This window comes from Trachymyrmex cornetzi, unplaced genomic scaffold (assembly GCF_001594075.2).
Source record: "Trachymyrmex cornetzi isolate Tcor2-1 unplaced genomic scaffold, Tcor1.1 scaffold209, whole genome shotgun sequence".
Lineage (NCBI taxonomy): Eukaryota > Metazoa > Arthropoda > Insecta > Hymenoptera > Formicidae > Trachymyrmex > Trachymyrmex cornetzi.
The window spans coordinates 338,074-349,946 of NW_017296732.1; the positions used below are offsets into that span (position 1 = coordinate 338,074).

The window sequence follows — 11,873 nt, forward strand, 5'->3', positions numbered from 1 at the left end:
CAAAATAATTTTGCAAAAATGTTAAGCATGATGAGCAATGCTGCAAACTGTTTTGATATTCTAACAACCAATTTGTCGTTCCACTTAATTGTTTTGATGGTCCAACAAAATTATTTTTTTCAGATCTGTATCTAGCTAAATTTTTAGATTCTTCAGCAAAATTGCTCTTTCAGTGTATACACAAAAATTAAGATGTTATTGTAGGCATACATAAGTTCGAGAAAAAATGCAGTAGCAATTTTCATTACGACGATTGTTCGACTATCTGTTGACCTCGTTAAATAAGAAACGTAATCTTATTCAAAAAATTGACTTTTTAATCTGATTTTGATATGATGGGAACACATAATACAAGTGCGACTAATTTCACGAAGGGCACTACTATCTGCTAATCTAAATGTATATCGGAGGATGGAAAGAAGAAAGAATCTGAACACGTTTCACTTATGAGCAAGACATACGTATTTTAGAGTATTTGATAAATATTAATCAAGAGTATATGATGAATATTAATTAAGATAAAATTAGTCAATATTTGATATATGATGAATATTAATCGAGATGAAATTAGTCAATATTTATAACTCTGATCATATATAATCATTTTAATAAAGGCTACAAAACCTCACAAAAATCTAATACTGGCCAATTTATTACTAAAATAGTAATTAATTACTTACTTGGACTATAGTGCTTTTGATACTTAAACTAAGTAATTAATTATTGTCATTCATTAGTACTAAATTAGCCAGTATTAGATTTCTGTAAGAGATTCAAATGGCTATTCTCAAAATCGATTGTATTAAAGCTATTTATTATAATTAATAGTGTCTGAAATATTATATTAACTATGTATATAAACACATGTTTTATACAGATGACACGAGAGCCATAAAGTCGGCCGTCTCATAAAGTTGTGGAACGTGCTCAGGAAGGGTGACGACGACGGGGGACATATAACTTACGATTCGCTCCGTGGAGGACCATCGTGGCCGCGTTCTACACAACTATAAAAGTGTCCTCGATGGCACCCACCGGTTAGGTACCTCTAGTGCCACGAGCCCGAAAACGAGGCGCGAGAGATGCCTTGCACTACCACCCCCCCGTGCGAGCGCGCGCACGATTAGCTCATTCTTTCGCAAACGAGCACGATTCGGGGTACGGGGGAGGCGAGAGTTTTCAAGATGGCACGGGATTTCGAGTTCAGCACGAATGACGCATCACCATATGACGCGAGAAACGCGATCGCCGATATATATCTTCTGCGACAGACGACTCGTCGGGGGAGATGCGTTGATCGCGCAATTCGATCTTCTCGTTCTATCCCTCTAACTCATCTTATCGGAAATAACTACAGAAAGTTATCGAGCCCGAGAGTTCGCGGGAAACGTCGGAAACGATTATTACAACGAGGTTTTTCGAGGTCACGAGCGGACAAACAGCACCCCGAGACGTTGGGGCGTCGCGGTCGTCGCAGTGTGACTGGCGAGACTCGCGATCACCCCCTTCTCCGTTCGCGCGCATCGCGATCCCCTCTACTCACTCTTTCACCCCCCAGCACCCTCTCTTTCACGTCACTCGGCTACCCCTCTCCTCATCCCTCTCTGCATGTGTGCTCCTATCTCTTTCTCTCCTTCGTTCCATCAGTGACTCCACTAGCATCCATATATCGTCTTTTCTTCCCTATCATATTTTTTGTCTCTATCTATCTCACCCTTTGCGTCATGTATCCTCGCTCTTCCTTCATCCCTTGAGATTTCTCCCGTGCCTTTCTCTCTTTTTCACTCCCTTTCTCTCTCACCTTTCACCTCTCTCTCTTCCTTCTTACTTGGTCGTTCTATCTACTATCCCTATTTCTTTCTCTCTGTCGCACCCTCGCTTCTCCCAACTCGCCTTGTCGCGCACGTCTCCTTCTGTCTCACAGCAACCCTCCAGACACTGGCCAAGCTGGTCACGTGAACGCCAGCTCGGCCAATCGTGCGCCGAATGACGTCATCCGCGTGGACTCTCTCGCACGTTCGAGAAAGAAGTTGCAGGCGTAAGGGTGCATTTGCGGACTTCGGGGGGAGACGTGCTTCGCACGGAGTAGGGATGGATGGCCGGTTCGATCTATGGACGACGTGTGATGCAACGGCAGGACGGACGATCCTCAGGATCTTGCGGAAAGGATTAAAGCACTATCGCACCAGTTTGTTAGCAGCAATTTTTGCTCAACCAGCCTCAACTGGTTTTTTCTTTCGGAAACATCGAGAGATACACGGCGAAACTCTTAAAATATCATAGCGTATTAAAAGTTAAAAACTTTTCGTGCGAAATTGTATTAATCTAATTGATCCTTTGGATTTTTAAATAGATTTTTATATATACAAATCTCTCTCAGTCAAAATAGGACTCTCAATATTAAAATAGTAAAATTATGTGACATCAAGGCAAATGGGAGTCCACGAATAAGATTACGTAAACGTTATAAACTAAAAAGTGTGTATAAACTAATAAATTACGTATTAATAGAATAAGACAATATTTAATAAATTCATATTCATCATATGTGAATTTATTAGATTTTTATATGTTTTATATATACATTTTCGACTCTTAACAAGAAAGTTTATAATAAAAAAATAAAATGTGTTCAAATAAAGTTGGGGATTGAACATTTAATTTAAAACCTGTTCTACTCTCCACTCATTTTCTCTTTTATTCTACAAACAATCCGCGTTCAATTTACATCAGTTCGTTTTAGTATTTATTCTCTGTTTTATATTTACACGTTGTTACGTCCATTATATGCCCGGAATTTATTGAAACTGTAAATTCATAAGAGAGTTACTTTTTATCTAATATACGTTGTCCTTAATTAACAGTATCTGATCCAGTAATCCTGCAACGACAAAGTTTCTTGATGCAGATAGAAACTATTACGTTCACAAGAAAAGTCTGTGTGCCTGTCTGAAAGAAAAAAAAAATCCTCGATGTTAGTCGCAGATTTTTTCTCAGGCCAGGACACTTCATGGCGTATCTGTACTATGAAACTGGAGGCAACGTACGACCATAAATTGCGTAGCACCGAGAACGGCTCATACCGAGGCCCATTTTTCTTTCGGCCAGAAAATGGGTTAACCGAAAACCTTCCTGTTTGTATTCCGCGCTCGAGTTGGGCCTCTTTTTTTTTCTCTACGCAGACATTACGAGGTCGTCGTCACCGAAATGAAATTCCGCACCGCACAGTCGGATGATGCGCACCGGAGAAGACTGCTAACGTGTTAAATCAACGTTACATATGGTTCTCATAAAAGCATGGTTCCCGTAAAATCTCATCAGGACGACCGATCGACTAAAAACTTATCATTAATACTCCACTAATACAATGTTGGTATTATAGAGTTAATGTATTTATTATAATTACGTGATCAATATGTGAATCTTGTCAAGCTTTGGAGTTCTCATTACGTTTTAACTCTCATGAATACCAAGATAATCGCGCATGCAACAATATATATTATGAACGTTCGTTAGTATCCATGACTTATAAACGATATATATGAGTCATCACTCATCAATGTCTCGATGATTTATTGAATAAACCAGACGATTATACATAAATGAGTAATTTTCACATTCTTTTACGTGTAAAACTGAAGCTAAAAGAACAGAAGAACGAAAGAAAGAAAGAGAGGGAGGAGGAAGTATATAAGGCGTTTAACATTACTGAACATTTATTTTAAGAACAAAAAAATCCTCGTTGGTGGTAAAAAGACTCTCGCACGACTTTGCCGTTACTACGATCGGACGCTGCCAGATGTGGATTTACTAGGAAAGTTTTATGCACCGACAGAGAAGGAAAAAAAAAGGAAAATGGAGAAGTCAGTCGTAAATCTTGTGCCTCGTAAAATTTTCCATTCGTCTTTTATTTGCATTTCGCCGCAACTTTAGCCCAGGAAAGAAGGTCGTAATTTATCCTTTCTTATGCACGTGTAAAAAATAATGCGGGTTAATTTGTGTACATATTTATTGATTTGATTTCGTTAAATCCTGTTAACATGGTCTAAAAGGTTCGAAAAATTTCAAGCTTTGTTGACTGTTGGAGAGAATATATCTAATGTGTACATATTTTGATTCGAAAACATATAAATAAATATCTAGAAAACACTGAAATTTATTCACTCTGGCTTGGCACAATCGACGCAATGAAGTGTAGAGTAGCAGCAAATCTCGTCCCTGTTCTAGTGAATTAAATCCGGCGCATCCCAAATTTGCAAATAATTAACCGGTATTTGCAGATGAATTGCGCTTATAATTAGAAAGCAATTATATCGAATATGAACTGTGTCCGGATTAGCACGCATTTCGAATACTTCATATGATTGAATATAATTAATCTATAATAACTCACATAAATTATTATACAAGAAAAAAGTTTTATCGCGGCCAATGATGTGATTTAATCCACGTGATACAATTCTAAGTAATAAAAAAAATCTAAAGCTGCGTTCGAGGATTGGCGTTATTCGTGTCATTCTATCTTTATTGTTCATTAAACGTAAAACGAAGATAAAATGGCACAAATAGCGCGTTAATAGTATCTACTTGAACGGATCTTAACTGTAATTTTAGAATCATCTAAGCAATTTAGAGCGAAGCATTCCGTCAGTTAGAGATTCTAAACATTAAATGTCCATTATAGCGTTAATTTCGAATCGTAATTGAAGAAAGAATTTCACTAACTGACCAATAAAAAAATGCTTCAAAGCATTTGTAGCATCAAGTGCGAGGGGGTAACCACTTAATGTAATCGTGGGATAGAGTCTTCAAAATCATTATAAAATTCATATGAAATCTATGTATAATCCGATAATTACATATGCAACCATGAGAAATCATTGTATAATATTAAGTAAAATCGTATATTTTACCAAATGACTTCATATGTAGTGAAAAAAATTATTTGTAATCAGACAAAATCATATAAAATCAAATGAAATCATGTAATCAGTGGGACAATATTTCAACTAGTGGTTAACCTCTCGATCAAGTGGATCATAGCCTAGTTCTTCTGTAAAATAACGCTTTTAAAAATCTTGATCCAGACGGACGATGCAATTTGCAGTCACTTATTTTTCGACCGATCAATGCTCACCCACGAATTCGTCTTTGAACGAGAGCTTTTAGGACATCGAATTTTAATCTCGATTTTGTGCGTCATCAAAATTCCCGCTGACCGGAAAAATATAATCCTTTTCAAACGCGACACGCGAGCAAAGCCATAAATCAAGTCAGGTGCAATAATTGAAACGCAGGCGCGAGCCATCAAAAAACAGTGGCTCGATTTCCACTCGCGAGGAATTCTCATTTTTTTTTCCGTTCATTTTAGTCGTTTTTTTTAACGTCGACATGAACACGCGACTGTCAGATGATTCGAATCACGCGAGTATCCGCGATTTTCCATCGAGCATCCAGTAACCTCACGAGCGAGAGAATAGGATAAAAATTTACGACAAGAGGGGAAATAGCGTCAGGGGATATGGTTGGACAGTAAAAAATGTAATTAGTGATAAATTCTGTGTCTGATAACCTATATCACGCGATGAAATCGAGAATCCTTCCCCGCGCGCGCGCGCGGGATCCGCGGGATCGAGGACTTTATTGGAAGCTATTGCAGTTTGTTCAATTTCTATCGAGCTGAATATCATATTCTTTCATTAAGTTATCCTACCACACACAATAATATTTTCATATTAAAGCGGAATGTATTATTTCATGATATGCATACGAAGAAATAAATCAAAATCTGCGAAAGTCAGAAGAATAAAAGAATTATTTTCCATTAGAAACATTTATGGAACAGTTATGTAAAATGAATTTAAACCATTCTAAATGCGCATGCAAAAGTTCTTCCATATCAATTAAAGCGCATTTTAATGGAAAATCAAATTTGACGTTTTTTTGAAAATGTTAACCTCGTAATAAAACGACTAACGTGATGAATGTATCCCCATGCGTAATAAATTCGAAGATGGATTAGAGGAATATAATGTACTGACAAATTTTTAACGATTACGACGATTGCCCGCACTCGTTATAAATGAGATAAGCGCGTTAAACGCAATGCGTGAATTGTAGTGGACCGCGCTGTAATGCAGAGAGTACGAGCATTATGTCGTACATTATTCCGTGTATTATTGTCCGTGCCACGCCGATGAAAACCGGTACCTAATGACCCGCACAAATCACTGGTCCAGCATTGTCATGCGACTGCAAACTACACGCGTGCTGGTGACAGCACGACGAAAAAGTCCTCTGTTTGTTCATGAACTTGTCGGCAAGCCAAGCCGATTGTTAAGCCCACTGCATGTGATGCAATTAATAATTACAATAACACAATTTGCTCCAGCTTTGCGTCCTATTTCGGCGACGTATAATTAATATATTATAAACTTAAGTACTTGAAATATGGAAAGGTACACAGCAATAAAATGTGCTTATAAAAGAACAGTTTTATAGTGTAAACAAAAACATTAATTAGTTTAATGAGATTGTATATTTCTATACTCCCTTCTAATTTCACGAAGAACAAAGGAATTTATAATTATATGTCTGCTAAATTATGCGTACAAAAGAAACGTATATAGAATCATAAAAGTCATGAGTTTCGTTGTCTTACATTGTACTGAATTTAAAAACGAAATTACATTGAAAATACGAAATAATATAAATATTGCACAACAGCATGGAAAAAATAAATTTCGCGTGTTTCTTATATGAATGACTATCCCAAAAGAAAATAAAACGTGGATGGTGTGTGAATGGAGCCAGGTCTTAACAGAGCAAACAAGAACGGCTCGTTTCGCGGCATTTTTGTTCTTTTCACGTAGTTTATATATTTGGGGAGAAAAATCACGACCCCAACTTTTTTCACCGTTTTACCAAAAAAACAAAATGGAATATGATTGCGGTGTAGCAGTTATATTTTCACGTAGCTGACATAGAGCTGAATATCTCTGTCATCTGTCGTTTTTTGAAGTATTTATAGCTATTCACTAACAAGACATCACAAAAAGTGCTGTAAAATAATACTGTATATTTATACCTCAACACATTACGTAACGTTAAAATAATTTTTTCTATTCCAGTAATGGGAAATTAATTTATGGAAATTCTGATGACAAATTAATTAATATTACGAAAAAGCCATCACCGCGGGACACTTCATATTTTGAGCAAGTACATAATGACGTACATAACGCAACTCGGAAAAACTGGCGGGATTGCATTTAAAATCGCTCAATATCCCCGCCTCTCGCCAAGCCAATTTCATTAAAATTTCGACGTCATCTGCTTCAAGTAATTACCGAGGAGTCGTTCTTCGCGGCGCGGCGCTGCATCGTCGGAATGAAAAGAAAGAGCGGGATGCGGAGTACAAGAACAAAAAAAAATAGGTTGCTGCAGGAAACAGGCAGCAGGAGGGTGGATCCGGTATAAATCGACCTGCAGCGCAGCGCTCGTAATTGCGTTCGGCGACGACGACGGTAGCGTCGCTTTTAATTAATGCGACACACTTTTTTCCCCATCACTGAAAAGTGCCACATCCTCGTAATCCACACCACGGCCGTCCCACCGAGTCCGCATGAGAACGTGCGATGGGGGATTCGTTAAATAAATGGAGAAAAAAATCCGCCATGTCGTGAACTGCGCGCACTTCCGTTTATTCTGATTTCGTACGGCACGGATTAACGAAGTGAATGTGATCGTAGAGTGCAATGAGTGTTAGAATACGGCAGTGTACGATTTCAAAACCGCGTATAATTGAGACGCACTGGTGACTGACGCTAAAATTAACTTATATAAAAATTTAGATCCTTCTAACATAAGACATTCTATTTAGTGTGTCATTTTTTGTGTAATAATGAATTCGATTGAACACACTCAGTGCACATTAAAGCCGTCGTACAAAATAACGTAAAGATATATTTATAAATAAATAGGAATCAATTAAATCGTGAAATACTTAATACATTTTATTGTACTATTAGGTAAAATATGCACACAAAAAAGACTATTCTTAAATCAACTATTATATAATACACTCATATATAAGCAAAAATATTATAATCTTGCTTCAAAGATATCAATCTTGATTTGATTAAATTTGTTTTGATGCAAGTATTACTTTGCACTTAATTCAAGACTTGCTCTCAATTAAAAATCTTGTATCAATACAAATTCAAGACTACAATTTTTAAAGCAAGATTATAATATTTTTGCTTATATATGAGTATATTATGGTTGATTTAAGAATAGTCTTTTTTTCTGCGTGTATTTTATAATTTGAAATATTTGCATTTCATTTTTATACTCAAATAAATCAGTATACAACGGCTTTGATATGCACCAGTGCGCACTAGTGCTTTCAAATTCACCATAAGTTTCGCCATGTAATTTTTATGTAAAGAGATAATCTAAATATCTTTAAGATGCTCGTGTAAATTCTTTTTATCTATGCATTATTGATAAGACAATAAATATATTCACTGAGAGAATAAGTTTGAACACTAGGGACGGAAACACGGAGAGGGCGGTCAACCCTCTGAATACGAGGGATGGTCTGCCGTGCCCTGCGGTAATTTCCGTCCTCGAATTGAAATGTTATTACGTTAGCGACACGTTCCGGTATTCCTCTCGTCCTCTCTCATTGCCTTTATTTTCTGCCTACTAGCTTTTTCTTGTAAATGTGATTTGAGGCGAACGAGCGCATAAGGGAAATAAGAAAGAAAAGAGGATCAAAAAAGAGAAAGTAAAAGCGCAATAAAATATATTCTGAAGGAAACTCGATTATTCTTTTGCGGAAAGGAAAGATAAGATTATAAATAATAAAAAGAGAGAGAGAAAGAGAGAGAGAGAGAGAGAGAGAGGAGTTAAATAATATATTAACTTGTTTTCATATTTCCTAAAATGTTCCATAAACGAATCTGACGTAACAGAAAGGAATTTCAATCAACAAAGGAATAAAATAAAGTAGAGAACAGGTGCAAGAGGAGCTTGACACGATCTATAATCTAATTCGTCTCTGAGGGGGAAGAAAACAGGGAAAACGGAGCGAAACGCCGAATCGTTAATCCCAACATGCAGTTCCTGCGAAGCGAATTCCGCGCGGGGAACGACAGTCCTATGGAATCGAATTAAATCCTGGGATATACGATTTTCAGTGAACATATCTCCGACCCCGCGAATCGCCGGAGATCCGCTCGAGATTTCCCGGCGTGAGTTGCATGCAATCGGAAAAAAGGAGCCCGACGAGTTTCTCCGCCTCTCTCGACATAATTTATGTACGAACCTCCGTGCGTTATTCGCGCCTTTGTGGTCCGTAAGATGCACAGCAAATTATTCGCGAAACGACTTAAGTTTAATTTACGATTTAATGAATAATATAATAATTATAATTTAATAAATAATATAACCATAATATAACATTTCGACATTCTGAAAATTAATAGAAATTGAAAATTTTTTTACGAAAATATCGAGATTACGAGACAATTTCCAATTTGTAAACAATCAATTTTCGCCAATGATATTACGTGGACTTTGAGCGACCAATACGCGTAGCAATCTGTATGAAAATCATGTTAGCTGCGAATTGTATAACAATTTGCATCGGATTAGGCGGGTGCGTCGTAAAACTATATTTACGAGTTCAACGATCTCGCATTCCGACGAGTTTCTCTGACCGCAATCCACGAGGAAGTCTCCGTCGAAAATCCTGAAGTTTCATTTCCATAATCACAGTCTGTATAATTTACCCGACTTTCTATTGAACAATCCACAGTACATTCGGGGAATATTTTGTCGTATTTGACGCTCGTATTTTTTCCATCCTATTTTTTATTATCAACAAGACCATCTTGTGAGCGACACCTTGAAGCCAACACCCCCGCATCGTCGGAAAAAGAGAAATAGAAAAGAAAGCCCGAGTCCCCCGCGCGACATTCTGGTGTCTTGAAAACAGGAACATTCCGGTGGTTTAATGCCGACAGTGTCGTCCATCCCCCATGCAAGGCGATGGTTCGACGCTATCCCCTTTTCTTTTTCCAGAAGCGAGATGGAGAGAGTCAGAGGAAAAGAAAGCGAAAAGAGAAGAGAAATTGAAGCGCGAAGGTAACCATTCCGGATAGCGATGTTCTTTGCTATGAGGGGGAAAAGGTGGAGGTAAAAGACGACACAGGTACAGGGGAGATCTCGTGACTTTTATTGCATCCGACCGTGTTAATCCCGAGCACCCATAAATTCATCCAGTAGGAATTGCTTCTTAACCTCTTCGGTATTGCACTTAGTTCATCCTGTCGAAGTCTTAATTAACATACGCGATCTTTCTTTATTACCGAAGGAGAGATTTCTGTATCGCGAGAATTACACATAAGTATTATAATTAAATTAAATGGCATGTCGCAAGATTCTGATTTATATACAGGAGAAAAAGTGAACCCATTATACTTCTATGCAACGTGAATTATTGATAAAATTGAAGTTGTATAGAAATGACATCGAATACACTTTTTGTATTACGATTAAGGCCATGTTCTACACATATTTTGATAAATTGCCAGCATTGAAAATCTATTTATGTTACATGTACTATATATAGAATTTTAGTACTGACGGTGTAGATATATTGGAACACGGGCTAACTAATCTGTAAAATAATTCCGTATTTTGGAATGAGCGCAAAAAGAAGGAAAATAATTTACCGCAATAATTCGTAGGATGGCAACGAAAAATCTTTCTTCATTACCGAAGAAGATTTCTGTGTAGCACGAATTGAATGTAAATATTGTAATTAAATCAAACGGTACGTCGCGTCGCAAAATTTTGATTTATACACGACAAAAAATGGACCACTATATTTATGCGCAACATAAATCATTAAAAAAATTGAAACATCGAATTGTACAGAAATGATTGAATACATTTTCTACTGTACGATAAAGTCTGTTAAATTATTCCGTATTTCATGACAAGTGCAAGAAGAAAGAAAATAATTTACCGCGACAATTCGTAGGATAGCAATGAGAGGTCGACGGAAAACCGAAGGGAAAAAGTAAACTTTTAATCAGTCGGTCTCCCTATTATCTCGGCAACCATTCCAATTCTTCGAGGTTTCAGTCTTTCTCGTCCACCCACTTCTCTCGTCTCGCTGCCAGGATGGTACACCCGCCAAATTACATCATCGCTAATCCCCTTCCAGTAGCATTAATTAGCTCTTGATTCTTCTGCCATCGATCTCGCGACCAACTTCGGTAATTTGATTCTCGCTTGCGACGCGATTTGAAACATGCAAGCTACGTTAATATGTGCGACATCAGAACCCTCTCACTCCTGGATCAAAGAACGGATTAATACAAACATCGAAGATGTACCTACATATATATGTGTATATATATATATGTATATAGAATAGATTACGTCGATGAAATCAACGTTCGTCTAAAATGTCGATTCCGCCATCCGTAACGCCATCCTGTTTGCATATGGCTATATAAAACGAAATTATTGCCTGTTCCTCATTCGATAATAGTTTACTGAATTTAGGAAATACTGATGTACATATTGTATATTCTAATTTTAATCGAATTTAATGTTAAAAATATTTATTTTTGATCAATCAATTCCATATAATACTAATAAAAAAAAGTATATGAATGAAAAATTCCATATTCGGTCGAAGTGGTTTCTTCATGCCTAATAATATTTTTGTGAATTTATATAATTTCCAATTTCAATTAACAGTGCACCAATTATTTGTCGGTTTTGAAACAATCCTAAACGAAGCTGAAATAGTTATATCACAAATTAGGGGGAAATCGCCTATATCGTACCCC

The 11,873-nt window shown here is 37.0% G+C and overlaps 1 protein-coding gene across 5 annotated transcripts in view; it reads right to left on the reverse strand.

The window, feature by feature from the left end:
• LOC108759850 (protein Fe65 homolog) overlaps nucleotides 1-11,873 on the reverse strand; it is a 201,015-nt gene that overhangs the window by 110,077 nt on the left and 79,065 nt on the right. Inside the window, exon 1 of one of the 5 annotated variants that reach the window (XM_018505513.1) lies at nucleotides 966-1,462. The exons of the other annotated variants lie outside the window; for them this stretch is intronic. Within the exon in view, the coding sequence (XP_018361015.1) occupies nucleotides 966-987 (22 nt within the window). The 5' untranslated portion in view covers nucleotides 988-1,462. Of the gene's footprint in view, nucleotides 1-965; nucleotides 1,463-11,873 lie in introns of those variants that run through there. 5 annotated transcript variants of the gene reach the window in all.